The sequence below is a fragment of the Geotrypetes seraphini genome, chromosome 18 (genome assembly GCF_902459505.1).
Source record: "Geotrypetes seraphini chromosome 18, aGeoSer1.1, whole genome shotgun sequence".
Lineage (NCBI taxonomy): Eukaryota > Metazoa > Chordata > Amphibia > Gymnophiona > Dermophiidae > Geotrypetes > Geotrypetes seraphini.
In genome coordinates, this window is record NC_047101.1 from 14,157,439 (window position 1) to 14,176,367 (window position 18,929).

At 50.2% G+C, this 18,929-nt stretch overlaps 1 protein-coding gene across 3 annotated transcripts in view; it reads right to left on the reverse strand.

The window, feature by feature from the left end:
- CLK4 (CDC like kinase 4) overlaps positions 1–18,929 on the reverse strand; it is a 42,802-nt gene that overhangs the window by 20,905 nt on the left and 2,968 nt on the right. For 2 of the 3 annotated variants that reach the window (XR_004537511.1, XM_033927590.1), the window contains exons 3-5: positions 16,850–17,051; positions 15,887–15,977; positions 15,465–15,531 (exon numbers count right to left, since the gene is read on the reverse strand). Coding sequence is in view for 1 of the 3 variants with exons in the window: in XM_033927590.1 (XP_033783481.1) it covers positions 15,465–15,531; positions 15,887–15,977; positions 16,850–17,051 (360 nt within the window). In the remaining 2 variants the exon portion in view is untranslated. Of the gene's footprint in view, positions 1–15,464; positions 15,532–15,886; positions 15,978–16,849; positions 17,052–18,929 lie in introns of those variants that run through there. The other variant, XM_033927591.1, reaches the window with a different exon arrangement.

An 18,929-nucleotide genomic window follows, 5' to 3' on the forward strand; every position in this document is an offset into this window, starting at 1 on the left:
TGTGCTCCCAGAACATCTTCATACAAGGAGAAATTACAGTAGATTCTTAGCTGCTAATTTTCCTTCTTTTAGTCCCTCCAGACCGGCACAGAATGGATGGGTTTATGCTCCTCTGCCAGCAGGTGGAGACCAATACATAATGACTTTTGGCAATAGTACAAGTGGGTTGTGCAGTCACATCTACAATCAGCCTGACGAATAGCCAAGCAGAAATTAAATTAGGCTGAACACACGCAAACAGACAAACTCCATGTTCACATGGAGAAGACAAAGGAATGGTCCGGATCAGACCAGGGAAACACTGTTGGATACCGATTAGAACAAGAACCTTCCCAAAACGTCCGCACAATTCACCAGCTAAATCAACTGAACCAAATGCTGCTGCTCTTATTATACTCCCCAACGACCAAGACAAAAATGTACTCTTCGTGAAAAAACATTGAACACAACAGGGTGGGGTCTGTGCTGTTCTGGAGGGACTAAAAGAAAGAAAATTAGCAGGTAAGATCTAATTTCTCCTTCTTTAATGTCCCTCCAGACCAACATGGAATGGTTGGGACATACCAAAGCAGTACCCATGATGGGTGGGACCCCCGAAGGGCCGCCACAAGAACACGCTCACCAAACACCACGTCCTGACGCACCTGAATGTCCACACTCTAGCAGCGAACAAAAGAATGGAGAGAAGAGCAAACTGTAGCTTTCCAGATATCCACCAGAGAGGCACAAGAGAAGACTCAGCTCAAGAGGTTGGCTGCCCCCGAGTTGTATGAGCTTTGAGAAAACCTGGAACAGGCTTCCTTTGAAGAAGGTAAGCCAACGTGAAAGCCTTGGCAGCAACGTCCCCTTACGAGGACAAAAAGATGATTCGACTAACGGAACTCCTGGATCCACTGAACATACATGCGAAGAACCTTACGGACATCCAATCTGCACAACAGTCTCGGTTCCAAAGAGCCCTCTTGGCTACCCAAGACAGGAAAGACAACTGACTGGTTAACATGGAAAGGCAAAAGGAGGGAAGTGGCCGCAGCACAACCTGCTCCCTATAAGCCTCCAGGAAGGGAGGCCTACACAAAAAGGCCTGCAGTTCGGAAATATATTTCACGGACGTATTGGCCACCAGGAACACCGCCTTAAGAGTAAGGTCCTTCCAACATGCAGGGGCCGAGAGGCACGAAAGGAGGGTGAACGAGTATAGAAAGAACCAGGTCTCCAGAATATTGATTAACCAGGAAGCCTCCACCGGCGACCAGCTGCCCCGAGTCAAGCGACCGAGACATTTAGCTCCCCAACCGAGATTGGCATCCGTGAGAAGATCTGTCCTCTGGGGATGATCCAGACTTGCTCCCTGAACCAGATTGGATGACTAGCCACCAGTGCAGGTTGCGATGAACCAACCCCCGGAGATGGACGGGAGAGTCCAGATCATGAAGCTGTGGCAACCACCGCCAAAGAAGTGCATACTGAAGCGAGTGCATGTGAGCCCAAGTCCACCTGACTACTTCCAGAAATGCCGCTATTGATCCCAGGACTTGCAGAAAATCCCATGCCTGAGGGCAGCAACAATCCACGAGGGAGCAAATCTGCGACTGCAATTTCAACACCCAGGTCTTGGGGAAAGAAGACTCTCCCCAAGCCGCTGTCCAAGAGAACTCCGAGATACTCCAAACGCTAAGAGAGTCAACTGGCTTTTTGACAGGTTGATCACCCAGCCCAGAAACTGCAGAAACTCCACAACTCTAGTTGTGACCCAGGAGCTCTCCTGAAAAGACTTTGCTCAAATCAACCAGTTGTCCAGATAGAGATGAACCAGAATGCTCTTCTTGTGCAAGGCCGCCGCCATCACCACCATAATCTTGGTGAAGATCTGCAGCACCGTGGCCAATTGAAAAAGGAAGCATACAAAACTGATGGTGCTTTCCCAAAATCGCAAAGCAAAGGAATCATTGAAGGGAGGCCCAAATGGGAAAATGCAGGTAGGCCTCTGTCAGATCGAGTAAAATCAAATTCCCAAGGCTGAACTGCCAGAATTACGGATTAAGGGTTCCATACAAAAAGACGGAATCCTGACACCTTTCAGATCCAGAATGCGCCAAAAAAAACCCCCTCCTTCTTGGGCACCACAAAGTAAATAGAGAACCTGCCGATACAAATCCACCAAGAATCAGTCAGCTGATTCCCAGTCAAGGACCCGGTCAGACCACAGGAAACAAGCCCAGGCCAACAGACCGCCACATATTGCCACCTGAACAGCCAAGGCAGCCTCATCAAAACTCTGCTTAAGCAGCACCTCCATCTTACTGTCCTGAGGGTCTCTCAAGACCAAACTGCCATCAACTGGCATGGTGTGTCGACGTGCAATAGCTGAAACCATCAGGAATAGGATAAAGTCTAGCCATGGACTGCGCCAAGCAAAAAGGTGCGACTGGCGTCTTCTACTGTGTGTGCACCACATCCCGAATATCCCGATGCATGGGAAAAAAGCGGAATGCTGACTGGATCTCTCAAAGCAGAGGGTCCACAACTCAAGGGGGGGTTGTTAGCTTTCTCTTCAAAGCGCAAAATCGAAGACACCTGGAGAATAAGCTCCTGCAGCTCTTCATGGTGAAAAATGCACACAACCAACACATCCTTGCCCACTGGCCTGTCCAAAAACCCTCCATTCACATCATCTGACCACCCTAGAGGATCTTGGGAATCCACTCCAAGATACAAGTCCTCATCCGGCGAAACCGGATCAGCCATATAAAAAAGGTCCTTGTCTCAAGACACCCGCGGCCGTTTGGACAATGGCTAGGAAGACTCGATGGGGCAGAAGCCGCAGGAGACTGCCTTCCACAGCCGCCCCAGTTCAAAGACCCACCCCCAAGAGCCCCACAGAAGCAGCAGGACTCCCAGCCTTTTGTAAATAAGCCTTGTACATCATGGTTAATACAAAATCAGGGCAGAAAACCCCCAGCGGCACCACAGAATTCCCTGCTGGTGTGCAGGACAGACAAGACCTATTGCTCTCTCTCTAAAACAGAAGGAAGATCGTCTGACGCCAAGGCAAAATGGCGGCGTTTCCCGCCAAAACCAAATGAAGGCCCACCAAAAAAACTGTCTCCCAAATGCAGAAGCGGCAATGAGGCCTGACTAGACCCCGCCATGAAATCAGAGCTGCAAGCAGCCACCGCGGCAAGAGAATCCCCAGCGCCCTCGGCTGTCAAAGCTGCATCTCCCTCATCGTCGGCAGCTGAAGAGACCCCAGCATGAGCGGCAGGGGAAGTCTGGGATTCGACGATACGCGCAGCACATGTGAAGGGGAACCCTGCACGACACCTGAATTCTGTTCCCCCTTGAAGTGGCTAGAATACTTCACACACACGCCAGCTACATCCACCACTTGGCGCGCATATAAAACGCACTTCTGCTTTTTAAAAGTGCTCATATTGTACGCGCAGGAGACTTACGCCCAAAAATACCAGTTAAACACGGCTGCCTCAGGCCCTTTTATTTTCTCGTTTGTGGTACCCCCCCCGGAAAAAAAACCAAACAATAACACAGCTGCAAAGACTAATAGAGCAGTCCCCACTGGCTCTCTAAACTGTAGTCTGTTAAAGAAAATTGGGAAAGGTGAAGGAAGTGGGGGGGAGGGACTCGACTCATGACCCCCGAGGTTGGATGGACCCCTAAACAGGGTTCCTCCAAGCTCAATCCAGCACAGACAGAGACAAGAAGGCCACTACACAAATTCCAACAGAGGGAAGACTGCTATAGCTTACCACACCTGCTGGAGATTGAGAGCAGACTGAGGTATGAGAGGGAAGCATACCTATTTCTACTACAGCCAAAAGATTTTGTCTCAGTCTCCACCTGCTAGTCATGATAAGCTATTACCCAACAATGAAGCTATACCGGTCTACAAAGGTGATAAAGAAAAAAAAAAAAAAAATATTTTGTGAATAGTATTCTGCATTCAGAGGTTGCCAATCATAACTAGAGGCTAAACAGCACAGTTACTTACCGTAAAGCACAGTTACTTACCGTAACAGGTGTTATCCAGGGACAGCAGGCAGATATTCTTAACACATGGGTGACGTCACCGACGGAGCCCTCGGTACGGACCTTTTAACTAGAAGTTTCTAGTTGGCCGCACCGCGCGTGCGCGAGTGCCTTCCCGCCCGACGGAGGAGTGCGTGGTCCCCAGTTAGGATAAGCCAGCTAAGAAGCCAACCCGGGGAGGTGGGTGGGACTTAAGAATATCTGCCTGCTGTCCCTGGATAACACCTGTTACGGTAAGTAACTGTGCTTTATCCCAGGACAAGCAGGCAGCATATTCTTAACACATGGGTGACCTCCAAGCTAACAAAGAGGGAGGAGGGATGGTTGGCCATTAGGAAAATAAATTTTGTAACACAGATTGGCCGAAGTGTCCATCCCGTCTGGAGAATGCATCCAGACAGTAGTGAGTAGTGAACGTGTGAACTGAGGACCAAGTGGCCGCCTTGCAGATTTCCTCGATGGGCGTGGAACGGAGGAAAGCCACAGAGGCAGCCATAGCTCGGACTCTGTGGGCCGTGACAGATCCTTCCAGTGAGAGACCGGCCCGAGCATAACAGAAGGCAATACAGGCAGCAAGCCAATTTGAAAGTGTCCGTTTGGAGACAGGACGGCCCAAACGGTTGGGATCGAAAGACAAAAAGAGCTGGGGGGATGTTCGGTGAGCTCTGGTACGATCAAGGTAGTAAGCGAGGGCACGCTTACAATCCAGCGTGTGCAACGCCTGTTCTCCAGGATGCGAGTGAGGCTTAGGAAAGAAGACGGGAAGCACAATGGACTGGTTGAGGTGAAAAGCTGAGACCACCTTGGGAAGGAATTTAGGGTGGGTACGCAGAACAACCTTGTCATGGTGAAAAACAGTGAACGGTGGGTCGGCAACCAGTGCATGCAGTTCGCTAACCCTCCTGGCAGAGGTGATGGCAATTAGGAAAAGCACCTTCCAGGTAAGAAGCCTGAATGAAGTTGTGGCAAGAGGCTCAAACGGAGGTTTCATAAGGGCAGAGAGAACCACATTCAGGTCCCAGACGACGGGAGGAGGCTTGAGAGGCGGTTTGATGTTGAAGAGCCCTCTCATAAATCTTGAAACCAGCGGATGAGCCGTGAGGGGTTTTCCGAGAATAGGCTCGTGAAACGCAGTGATGGCACTGAGGTGGACTCTGATGGAAGTGGTTTTGAGGCCAGCGTTGGACAGCGAGAGCAAATAGTCCAAGACAGTTTCCACCGCCAAAGAGGTGGGTTCTTGATGATGCCGGAGACACCACGAGGAGAATCTGGTCCACTTCTGATGGTAACATTGAAGAGTGGCCGGTTTCCTGGAGGCGTCCAAAATGAGGCGGACCGGTTGAGATAGATTCTCCGGAGAGGTCAGCCCGAGAGAAACCAAGCTGTCAGGTGGAGGGAAGACAGGTTGGGATGTAGTAGAGACTGATTCTGCTGTGTAAGTAGAGTAGGAAACACAGGAAGAGGAATGGGCTCCCTGGAGCTGAGTTGAAGCAGAAGGGAGAACCAGTGTTGACGAGGCCACCGAGGGGCGATGAGGATCATGGTGGCATTGTCCTTGCGGAGTTTGGACAAGGTCCGCAACATCAAAGGAAGTGGAGGGAAGGCATAGAGGAACCGATCCCTCCAGTCGAGCAGGAATGCATCCGGGGCCAGACGGTGAGGAGAGAAGAGTCTGGAACAGAATTGGGGCAGCTGATGGTTGTGAGGTGCTGCAAAGAGGTCCACCTGCGGAGTGCCCCATCGAGCAAAGATGGAGAGTAGAGTCGGAGGGTCCAACGTCCACTCGTGAGGTTGAAGGATGCGGCTGAGATTGTCGGCCAGAGAGTTCTGTTCGCCCTGGATGTAGACCGCCCTGAGAAAGAGATTGCGGTCCGTGGCCCAGGTCCAGATGCGCAGAGCCTCCAGACAAAGGGGGCGAGATCCGGTGCCGCCTTGCTTGTTTATGTAGTACATGGCGACTTGATTGTCTGTGCATAGGAGGAGGACTTGAGGACAGAGAAGATGCTGGAAAGCCTTGAGGGCGTAGAAAATGGCTCTGAGTTCCAGGAAATTGATGTGATGACGACGCTCCTGTGGGGTCCAAAGTCCCTGGGTGCGTAGATCTCCCAGGTGAGCTCCCCACGCGTAGGGGGACGCATCTGTGGTGATGATCATAGAGTGGGGGGGCAGATGGAAAAGTAGACCCCTGGAAAGATTTGAGGAGTTCAACCACCATTGGAGAGATTGCTGAAGAGATGATGTCACAGAGATGGGATGAGAAAGAAGATCCGTAGTCTGTGACCACTGGTTGGCGAGCGTCCACTGAGGTGTACGAAGGTGGAGACGAGCCAGAGGGAGGACATGCACTGTCGAGGCCATGTGACCCAGGAGGACCATCATCTGTCGAGCAGGAATGGAGGGATGCAAGAGTACCTGACGGCAGAGATGGAGCAGGGTCTGCTTGCGATCGGAGGGGAGAAAAGCCCTCATTAGCGTGGTGTCCAGAACTGCTCCAATGAATTGAAGTCGCTGGGTGGGAAGCAGATGCGACTTGGGGTAGTTGATCTCGAACCCCAGGAGGTGGAGGAGAGAGATGGTGTGATGAGTAGCCTGTAGCACAAGTGGAGACGTAGGTGCTTTCACCAACCAATCGTCCAAATAGGGGAACACCTGGAGGTTGTGAGACCTGAGGAAGGCCGCTACCACTATGAGGCACTTGGTGAAGACCCTGGGTGAGGAGGCGAGGCCGAACGGTAGCACCTTGTACTGATAGTGGTGGTGCAGTACCTGGAATCGCAGGTAGCGGCGAGAATGTGGATTGATGGAGATGTGAGTGTAGGCCTCTTTGAGGTCCAGGGAACATAGCCAGTCGTGTTGAGAAAGAAGAGGATAGAGTGTGGCAAGGGAGAGCATTCTGAACTTCTCCTTGACCAGACACTTGTTGAGGTCCCTGAGATCGAGAATGGGACGGAGGTCTCCCGTCTTTTTGGGTACCAGGAAGTAGCGGGAGTAGAATCCCTGCCCCCTTTGATCTGGAGGTACTTCTTCGATGGCATTGAGAAGGAGGAGGGATTGAACCTCCCTCAGGAGGAGGGGGGTTTGAGATGAGTTTGAAGCAGACTCTACGGGAAGGTTGTCCGGAGGCAGAGTCTGGAAGTTGAGAGAGTAGCCGTGGCGGATGATGTTGAGGACCCACTGGTCCGACGTGATGACTTCCCAACGGCTTGAGAAAATGGTGAGACGACCCCCGATAGGCTGTGGAAGAGGTAGCGAGGGTGGATGACTGGCTATGCCCTGGAGAGAAGAGTCAAAAGGGCTGAGATTGTTTAGCAGGCTGAGGAGGCTTGGAGGGTTGGGTGGCCTGAGACCGAGCCTGGGCATGGTGCTGCTGTTGACGGGGTCGCCGAGATTGTTGGGGAGGCGGATTGAGTGGCCTGGCTGAGAACCTCCGCTGGTAGGATGATTGAGGCCGATAGGGTCGAGCAGGTGGAGCCTTCTTTTTCGGCTTGATTAGGGTGTCCCACCTAGTCTCATGGGCGGAGAGTTTCTGGGTGGTGGAATCCAGTGACTCTCCAAAAAGCTCATCCCCGAGACAGGGGGCGTTGGCCAGGCGGTCCTGGTGGTTGATGTCCAGGTCGGAGACTCTGAGCCAGGCCAAGCGACGCATGGCTACAGCCATGGCAGAGGCCCGAGAGGTGAGCTCGAAGGAGTCGTAGATCGAGCGGACCATATACTTGCGCATTTGGAGAAGGCCAGATATGTGCTGCTGGAATAGCGGGACCTTGCGCTCAGGAAGGTACTTCTGGAGGGCAGACAGCTGTTGGACCAAGTGTTTGAGATAAAAGGAAAAATGGAAGGAATAGTTGTTTGCCCTGTTGGCAAGCATGGCATTTTGGTAAAGCCTCTTGCCAAACTTGTCCATGGTCTTACCTTCTCTGCCAGGAGGGGTAGAGGCATAGACACTGGAGCCCTGAGTCTTTTTTAAGGTGGATTCCACCAGAAGGGACTCATGGGGCAATTGAGATTTGTCGAATCCTGGAATAGGGATGACACGGTAAAGGTTGTCCAGTTTACGGGGAGCTCCCGGTACCGTGAGGGGATTTTCCAAATTTTTGTAGAATGTCTCCCGTAAGATGTCATGTACGGGAAGTTTGAGGAACTCTTTAGGAGGTTGCTCAAAGTCTAAGGCTTCTAAAAAGGCTTGGGACTTTTTGGAGTCAGATTCAAGGGGAAGTGACAGAGCAGCAGACATTTCCCTCAGAAATTTAGAAAAAGAGGACTGCTCAGGTTTAGAGGAGGCATCAGGCGCCGATGGTTCCTCATCAGATGAGGAGGGATCCTCCTCGGTACCGAGAGGAGTCTCCTCCCATAAATCCGGATCCCTGACCTCTGGTGCGTGTCGGGACACCGGGGTGGAGGGTGCGGTGTGGTGAGTTTTGGACAAAGATTTACCAGAGCGCACCGAAACGGCACCAGGGGAGGACGATCGGCGTCGTTCTCGGTCCCGAGAAGAGTGCCGTACCGCCTGGTGCCGAGCAGGATCCACTGTGGTTCGAGAATGAACCACAGGATCATCAGGAAGTTGTTGTGCCGAAAGGATCGGCATCGAGGTGTTTACCGGTACCGAAGGAGTGGACACCGGGGGGCTCGGTGCGGGGCTCGGGCCGGTCTGGTACCGGAAGGAGCGGTGCCAGGATAGAGGGTAGCAGTTGTTCAAGCTGTTTCTTCAACTGCTCCTGAAGCTGAGTTTGTAGGATGGCCGAGATACGGTCATCCAGGGGTGGCATCGGAACCGCTTTCTTTTTCTTCGGTTCCTTGGATGCCGCTCCACGCCCCGGCGATGAGGAGGCCGATGACGAGGCACTCACCGTTATCGGGGCGGAGCGTTTACGGGACCGGTGCGATGCCGGTATGGACGGTGTCGTCACCGTAGCTGGAGGGCGCTCGAGGGAAGAGGAAGGCTTCTTAGCCGGCTTACCTGGCGCCAGTGGCGCCGATGCGGGATCGGTCGGTGTCGAGCTGGACGGTGCCGATTTCTGCGGTACCGCCGCTGAGGGTGATGAATCCATCGCCGACTCGGAGCCGAAGAGCAGGGTTTGCTGGATTCTTCGGTTTTTAAGAGTACGTTTTTGTAAAGTGGCACAGCGGGTGCAGGAATCTGCCCGATGCTCCGGACCCAGGCACTGCAAACACCAATTGTGTGGGTCAGAAACGGAGATCGGGCGTGCACACCGCTGGCACTTCTTAAAACCGACCTGCGGGGGCATGAAGGGGAAGATAGCCTCCGCAAAATCGAAGTCCGAGGCCTGTATAATGGCAACAGGCCCCGCCGGGGCAAAAACGAAAGAAACAATAAAAAATCAAAGTTTTTTTTTTTTTTTTTTGCAATTGAAAGAAAAAGGAAACCCGAAGGTAGAGGAAGAAAAAAATATAACAAAAGCGCGAGCGGGAAGGCAAAAAGTGATTTCAACGGCCGTTGAAAAAATACACGCGTCTTCTTCGCTCCGCGGAAACGAAGAAACTGGGGACCACGCACTCCTCCGTCGGGCGGGAAGGCACTCGCGCACGCGCGGTGCGGCCAACTAGAAACTTCTAGTTAAAAGGTCCGTACCGAGGGCTCCGTCGGTGACGTCACCCATGTGTTAAGAATATGCTGCCTGCTTGTCCTGGGATAACAGGTGTTATCCAGGGACAGCAGGCAGATATTCTTAACACATGGGTGACGTCACCGACGGAGCCCTCAGTACGGACCTTTTTAACTAGAAGTTTCTAGTTGGCCGCACCGCGCGTGTGCCTTCCCGCCCGACGGAGGAGTGCGTGGTCCCCAGTTAGGATAAGCCAGCTAAGAAGCCAACCCGGGGAGGTGGGTGGGACGTAAGAATATCTGCCTGCTGTCCCTGGATAACACCTGTTACGGTAAGTAACTGTGCTTTATCCCAGGACAAGCAGGCAGCATATTCTTAACACATGGGTAACCTCCAAGCTAACAAAGAGGGAGGTGGGATGGTTGGCCATCAGGAAAATAAATTTTGTAACACAGATTGGCCGAAGTGTCCATCCCGTCTGGAGAACGCATCCAGACAGTAGTGAGTAGTGAACGTGTGAACTGAGGACCAAGTGGCCGCCTTGCAGATTTCCTCGATGGGCGTGGAACGGAGGAAAGCTACAGAAGCAGCCATAGCTCGGACTCTGTGGGCCGTGACAGTTCCTTCCAGGGAGAGACCGGCCCGAGCATAGCAGAATGCAATACAGGCAGCAAGCCAATTTGAAAGTGTCCGTTTGGAGACAGGACGACCCAAACGGTTGGGATCGAAAGATAAAAAGAGCTGAGGGGATGTTCGTTGAGCTCTGGTACGATCAAGGTAGTAAGCAAGGGCACGCTTACAATCCAGCGTGTGCAACGCCTGTTCCCCAGGATGCGAGTGAGGCTTAGGGAAGAAGACGGGCAACACAATGGACTGGTTGAGGTGAAAAGCCGAGACCACCTTGGGAAGGAATTTAGGGTGGGTACGCAGAACAACCTTGTCATGGTGAAAAACAGTGAATGGTAGGTCAGCAACCAGTGCATGCAGTTCGCTAACCCTCCTGGCAGAGGTGATGGCAATTAGGAAAAGCACCTTCCAGGTAAGAAGCCTGAGTGAAGTAGTGGCAAGAGGCTCAAACGGAGGTTTCATGAGTGCTGAGAGAACCACATTGAGGTCCCAGACGACAGGAGGAGGCTTGAGAGGCGGTTTGATATTGAAGAGACCTCTCATAAATCTGGAAACCAGAGGATGAGCCGTGAGGGGTTTTCCGAGAATAGGCTCATGAAACGCAGTGATGGCACTGAGGTGGACTCTGATGGAGGTAGTTTTGAGGCCAGCATTGGACAGCGAGAGCAAATATTCCAATACAGTTTCCACCGCTAAGGAGGTGGGTTCCTGATGATGCCGGAGACACCACGAGGAGAATCTGGTCCATTTCTGATGGTAACATTGGAGGGTGGCTGGCTTCCTGGAGGCGTCCAAGATGAGGCGGACCGGCTGAGATAGGTTCTCTGGAGAGGTCAGCCCGAGAGAAACCAAGCTGTCAGGTGGAGCGAAGACAGATTGGGATGCAGTAGAGACTGATGTTGCTGCGTAAGTAGAGTAGGAAACACAGGAAGGAGAATGGGTTCCCTGGAGCTGAGTTGGAGCAGGAGTGAGAACCAGTGTTGGCGAGGCCACCGAGGTGCGATAAGAATCATGGTGGCGTTGTCCTTGCGGAGTTTGGACAAGGTCCGCAACATCAGAGGAAGTGGAGGGAAGGCATACAGGAACCGATCCCTCCAGTCGAGCAGGAATGCATCCGGAGCCAGACGGTGAGGAGAGTAGAGTCTGGAACAGAATTGGGGCAGCTGATGGTTGTGAGGTGCTGCAAAGAGGTCCACCTGCGGAGTGCCCCATCGAGCAAAGATGGAGAGCAGAGTCGGAGGGTCCAACGTCCACTCGTGAGGTTGAAGGATGCGGCTGAGATTGTCGGCCAGAGAGTTCTGTTCGCCCTGGATATAGACCGCCCTGAGAAAGAGATTGCGGTCCGTGGCCCAGGTCCAGATGCGCAGAGCCTCCAAACAAAGGGGGCGAGATCCGGTGCCGCCTTGCTTGTTTATGTAGTACATGGCGACTTGATTGTCTGTGCACAGGAGGAGGACTTGAGGGCAGAGAAGATGTTGGAAAGCCTTGAGGGCGTAGAACATGGCTCTGAGTTCCAGGAAATTTATGTGATGACGACGCTCCTGTGGGGTCCAAAGTCCCTGGGTGCGTAGATCTCCTAGGTGAGCTCCCCACGCGTAGGGGGACGCATCCGTGGTGATGATCATAGAGTGAGGGGGCAGATGAAAGAGCAGACCCCTGGAAAGATTTGAGGAGTTCAACCACCATTGGAGAGATTGCTGAAGAGATGATGTCACAGAGATGGGATGAGAAAGAAGATCTGTAGTCTGCGACCATTGGTTGGCGAGAGTCCACTGAGGCGTACGAAGGTGGAGACGTGCCAGAGGAAGGACATGCACCGTCGAGGCCATGTGACCCAGGAGGACCATCATCTGTCGGGCAGGAATGGAGGGGTGCATGAGTACCTGACGGCAGAGATGGAGCAGGGTCCGCTGGCGATCGGAGGGGAGAAAGGCCCTCATCAGCGTGGTGTCCAGAACTGCTCCAATGAATTGAAGTCGCTGGGTGGGAAGCAGATGCGACTTGGGGTAGTTGATCTCGAACCCCAGGAGGTGGAGGAGAGAGATGGTGTGATGAGTAGCTTGTAGCACGAGTTGAGATGAAGGTGCTTTCACCAACCAATCGTCCAAGTAGGGGAACACCTGGAGGTTGTGAGACCTGAGGAAGGCCGCCACCACTATAAGGCACTTGGTGAAGACTCTGGGGGAGGAAGCGAGGCCAAACGGTAGCACTTTGTACTGATAGTGGTGGTGTAGCACCTGGAACCGCAGGTAGCGGCGAGAATTCTGATTGATGGAGATGTGAGTGTAGGCCTCTTTGAGGTCCAGGGAACATAGCCAGTCGTGTTGAGAAAGAAGAGGGTAAAGCGTGGCAAGGGAGAGCATTCTGAACTTTTCCTTGACCAGGCACTTGTTGAGGTCCCTGAGATCGAGAATGGGACGGAGGTCTCCCGTCTTTTTGGGAACCAGGAAGTAGCGGGAGTAGAATCCCTGACCCCTTTGATCTGGAGGTACTTCTTCGATGGCATTGAGAAGGAGGAGGGATTGAACCTCCCTCAGGAGGAGGGGGGTTTGAGATGAGTGTGAAGCAGACTCTACGGGAAGGTTGTCCGGTGGAAGAGTCAGGAAGTTGAGAGAGTAGCCGTGGCGGATGATGTTGAGGACCCACTGGTCCGACGTGATGACTTCCCAACGGCTGGAGAAAATGGTGAGACGACCCCCGATAGGCTGTGGAAGAGGCAGCGAGGGTGGATGACTGGCTATGCCCTGGAGAGAAGAGTCAAAAGGGCTGAGATTGCTTAGCAGGCTGAGGAGGCTTAGAGGGTTGAGTGGCCTGAGATCGAGCCTGGGCATGGTGCTGCTGTTGACGGGGTCGCCGAGATTGTTGGGGAGGCGGATTGAGTGGCCTGGCTGAGAACCTCCGCTGGTAAGATGATTGAGGCCGATAGGGTCGGGCAGGCGGAGCCTTCTTTTTCGGCTTGATCAGGGTGTCCCACCTGGTCTCATGGGCCGAGAGTTTCTGGGTGGTGGAATCCAGTGACTCTCCAAAGAGTTCATCCCCGAGACAGGGGGCGTTGGCCAAACGATCCTGGTGGTTGATGTCCAGGTCGGAGACTCTGAGCCAGGCTAAGCGACGCATGGCTACGGCCATGGCAGAGGCCCGAGAGGTGAGTTCGAAGGAGTCATATATTGAGCGGACCATATATTTGCGCATTTGGAGAAGGCCAGAGATGTGTTGTTGGAATAGCGGGACCTTGCGCTCAGGAAGGTACTTCTGGAGGGCAGACAGTTGTTGGACCAAGTGTTTCAGGTAGAAAGAAAAATGGAAGGAATAGTTGTTTGCCCTGTTGGCAAGCATGGCATTCTGGTAAAGCCTCTTGCCAAACTTGTCCATGGTCTTACCTTCTCTGCCAGGAGGAGTAGAGGCATAGACACTGGAGCCCTGAGTCTTTTTTAAGGTGGATTCCACCAAAAGGGACTCATGGGGCAATTGAGATTTGTCGAATCCAGGTATAGGGATGACACGGTAAAGGTTGTCCAGTTTACGGGGGGCTCCCGGTACCGTGAGGGGATTTTCCAAGTTTTTGTAAAACGTTTCCCGTAGGATGTCATGCACGGGAAGCTTGAGGAACTCCTTGGGAGGTTGCTCAAAGTCTAAAGCCTCTAGAAAGGCTTGAGACTTTTTTGAGTCAGATTCTAGGGGAAGGGACAGGGCAGCAGACATTTCCCTCAGAAATTTAGAAAAAGAGGACTGCTCTGGTTTAGAGGTGGCATCGGGTGCCGATGGTTCCTCATCAGATGAGGAGGGATCCTCCTCGGTACCGAGAGGAGTTTCCTCCCATAAGTCAGGGTCCCTGACCTCTGGTGCATGTCGAGACACCGGGGTGGAGGGCGCGGTATGGCGAGTCTTGGACAAAGACTTTCCAGAGCGCACCGAAACGGTACCAGGGGAGGACGACCGGCGTCGATCTCGGTCCCGAGAAGAATGCCGTACCGCCTGGTGCCGAGGAGGATCCAATGTGGCCTGAGAATGAACCACCGGATCGCCATGAAGTTGTTGGGCCGAAAGGATCGGCATGGAGGTGTTCACCGGTACCGAAGGGGTGGATACCGGGGGTTCGGTACGGGGCTCGGGCCGGTCTGGTACCGGAAGGAGCGGTGCCAGGATAGTGGGCAACAGTTGTTCAAGTTGTTTCTTCAACTGCTCCTGGAGTTGAGCCTTTAAGATGGCCAAGATACGGTCATCTAGGGGTGGCATCGGAACCGCTTTCTTTTTCTTCGGTTCCTTGGATGCCGCTCCACGCCCCGGCGATGAGGAGGCCGATGACGAGGCACTCACCGAGATCGGGGCGGAGCGTTTGCGGGACCGGTGCGATACCGGTAGGGACGGTGTCGCCACCGTAGCTGGAGGGCGCTCGAGGGAAGAGGAAGGCTTCTTAGCCGGCTTACCTGGCGCCAGCGACGCCGATGTGGGGTCGGTCGGTGTCGAGGTCGACGGTGCCGATTTTTGAGGTACCGCCGTTGAAGGTGAAGAGTCCATCGCCGACTCGGTGCCGAAGAGAAGAGTTTGTTGAATTCTTCGGTTTTTAAGAGTTCTCTTTTGAAGAGTGGCACAGCGGGTGCAGGAGTCCGCCCGATGCTCCGGACCCAGACACTGCAAACACCAATTGTGTGGGTCAGTTATGGAGATCGGGCGTGCACACCGCTGGCACTTCTTAAAACCGACCTGCGGGGGCATGAAGGGAAAGATAGCCTCCGCAAAATCGAAGCCCGAGGCCTGTATACTGGCAACAGGCCCCGCCGGGGCAAAAACGAAAGATAAAAGGCGAAAAAGCAAAGTTTTTTTTTTTTTTTAAATCAAAGAAAAATAAACCCGAAGGTAAAGAGAGAAAAAATAAGGAAAAAAGCGCGAGCGGGAAGGCAAAAAAGTGGATTCAACGGCCGTTGAAAAAACACACGCGTCTTCTTCGCTCCGCGGAAACGAAGAAACTGGGGACCACGCACTCCTCCGTCGGGCGGGAAGGCACTCGCGCACGCGCGGTGCGGCCAACTAGAAACTTCTAGTTAAAAAGGTCCGTACCGAGGGCTCCGTCGGTGACGTCACCCATGTGTTAAGAATATGCTGCCTGCTTGTCCTGGGATAATACACATTACATTTTGTCCTGCTAAAACGTTAACCAAAACGGTTAGGGCACGTTTTCAAAAGTTGTCTTGCCAACATCATAATAGAAAAATGTTTAACTCTTACCCCAAGTGGTCAATACATTCCACTACTTTTCCAAAAGCCCCTTCACCCAGAGTATGTACAATTTCATCTAGAAACGAAATTTAAAAATCAATCCCATTAGAACTTAAACCTTTGTATTTATAAAACATTCAAACACTTTTAATGTAGGTAATTCTAGGCTATATTACAATCCACAACTAAACATGCCAGCACTAGAATGTATTTTAAATTGTCAACGTCATAATCACAGTTGAATATTCTATCTTGCTTCTAAATAAAACGTTTTAGATGTTAAATGATTACTCTTTAAAGAAAATAAAATTTAAAGAAAAAAAAAAAAAAAAAAAGAAAATAAAAGCTTCCAAACCCCCCTCTCTAGCCACCGTATTCTAAACAGTATATATTCTGTCTAAATATAATAAGTGTTGAAAAATATTCTATACATCTTGCTCTTAGTACGTCTCCACTTTGACAGATCAGATGACCCTCCTCATCATCCTCTACACTCCTGGATCTTTTCCTGCGGTGACTCTTCTGGAAACGGGAAGTGAGCGGCACCAAGATCGTCCAGCCAATTCAATTCAATGTGAATTCAGGGCAGAACACGCATTTCATTCATTCAGCAGGGAGATATTCGGGCATTCAGTTACGCACCAGGCCACGAACAGTTGGCAGGAGCAATTTCAAATTCAGTCCCCAGAAATTCACAGGGCACATAGTTTATGTTACAGAAGAAAAACATGGCAATGAACAATTTTTGAGATAAAATACTTTCAAAACGGAAACACAGCATATACAACAGTTTTGTTCTTTCCCGAGAAAATTTTAACTGAAATATTTTCATTGTATTGCAATTGAGTTATTTTAAATAAAAATTAATGTTTATAATAGTTATATGGCCAGGTGACAACCCGATTAATAAGCATTAAGATCAAATACCTGTGAGCATCTTATAGGAAAACAAAATTCATTTAACTACAATCTGTTTGTATAATTGACACCCACTCTGAACTTTACCCTTACAAAAGCATAATCTTGCTGATCGGCAGCACACTAGTCGACATTTAACAAAGTTGGTAAGCCGATACCCCACTATACACTGGTCAATATTTATTTCAAGAAACAGCTGCTGCTAATAATGCATACTTATGGCAGAGAACTGGAAAGAGGTGAATAACACCCAATTAACAAGCTGAACAAGATTATTACTGGTGATACACCATTTACCAGTATCCAGTATCATATTGGAAGTGGGGGTAAGATCACTACTGGTTCTGTAAGTATCTTTAAAACAAACCTTTTCACCCCCTTATTGTTCACAGAATGCTCTCCCCAAAAATTAACCACCATGTGTGGATACAAAGATAAAATTTACAAATGTTTAGCAAAAAATTATAACTTCTTACCGTATCTGTTTTATGACTGGAGTGAGAGTGAGTTTGCTTCTTATGCCTTTTTTTATGACTGCTCCCACTATGACCAGATGATTTGCTGCAATGACTATGGTGGCTTTTTACAGAGTCCTTGTTGTACTTATTGTTTCGATACTCAATATACCTCCGGTTATGGTCATCTCTTTCAATCATGGATCTGTCTTCTAAATAATGGCTAGGAAAAAAAAAGATACACATTCATAATTCTATATACTAGATATGCAACAAGAAGATATTAGAAAAAGATTAGGTTCTTATCTTGCTAATATCCCAGTGCTCATGAGCCATGCAGAAGGAATCCACTCCAGCTTTTGAATCCCTACTTCACAAAAGGGCTCTACTGCCCCCTTCAGTTTGTTCCAAAGCAGGCAATAGCCTCCTCTAAAAACACCTGTGAAGGAGGGGTAACGGGAACTCCCCGAAGAACTCTGTTCTGCTCTGAAAACATAATGTTAAATGCTGCCATTGAATAAACATGAAAAACAAACATGGTAAACAGAAACATTTATGGAGCTCAAATACCCCAGAACACTACAGAAGGAGAAATTAGGTTCTTACCTACTAATTTTCTTTCTTTTAGACTCTCCAGACCGATACGGTTCACAGGTGGAGATTGAGACAAAAACTTCTGGCTGTAATACAAGTAGCTGTGCTTTCTGCTAATATAACCAGTCTGCTGAATAGCCAAGCAGAACTAAGAAGTGCTAATTAAAACAGTAACAACATTCCGAACAGGAGTAACAACTAACAGAGCAATACGGTTGGAAACTGCAGGCCCCTTCAGCAAATATCCCCACAGCTCGCCAGCTAAGGAAGCTGAGCTAAAGCTGTTCTTTAAAGCTCCCCGACCCTATAAAAAACACTACAATCTGCAGAAAAATTCACATGCTTCATGTGAATCCTGTAAGAACACAGACAGACAGACGCAGGGTGAGGACTGTACCAATCTTGAGAGTCTAAAAGAAAACAATGCGCAAAAAATTTGAACTTTTTTTATTCAGTAAGAAGAAAATGAGGTTTTTACTTTTATACTGTGTATGAAAATGGTCTGTTTCCTCCTATCACATAGTTTTTGAGAAGTCATATTGTAATGCATTGTGCCAATTTAAGAGTTCCTATGAATATTTTCTAGGATAGTTTTGCTGTTGAAGTGCATTTACAAACGAGATTAGGAGCACCTCTAATTAATGTTCAACAATTGTCAGCCAGCCTTGATGAGTTCCATCTACTCTGATATCTTTTCTCCATTGTAGCAATGTCCTGGTGAAACCTTTCTCCATACTCATTACTAACACTACCAAGATTATAGGGGAAAAAAAAATCTAATTTGAGGCAAACTGTTTTAACAGTAATAACATTTACTCCAAGGATTAAAAAATATTACGAAAATTATTTTTGCATTATAATACTCTTGCCAAAAATCAAAGGGTTACACCAAAAAAATGAAGGTTCAGTTTTGAATTCAGCGACCCCCAAATCACTACAATTCATGCCCCAAAACCTCTGTTGCACAGTGGAATTAGCAGGTAAGAATCCTTCTTTAGCATCTCTCCAGACTGGTACAGTTCACTGATGGGACATACCAAAGCAGTACGTCGCACAAAGGAATGCAGAGAAGACCAAACTGCAGCTTTACAGATATCCACTGGAAGCACCAGAAAAGATCGTAAATCGAAGGAACTGCTGATGGAAGGCACAAATCGGGAACATGCAAATAAGCCTCCATCAGATTGAGAGAGGTCATAAATTCCCCCAGCTGAACCGCCAGAATAACAGATCTCAGGATCTCCATGCGAAAGAATGGAACTCAGAGAGTCCTGTTAACCCCCTTCAGGTCCAAGATGGGCCAAAAAGTCCCCTCTTTCTTGGGTACCAAAGCTGTGGAGTCGGAGGATTTATCTATCGACTCCACAGCCCTTTGGGTACCACAAAGTAAATAGAATACCGGCCGGTGCAACACTAGAAGGATGCTAGGGTGCATAGGGAGAGGTACAACCAGTAGGAAAAAGGAGGTATTGATGCCCCTGTATAAGACTTTGGTGAGACCTCATTT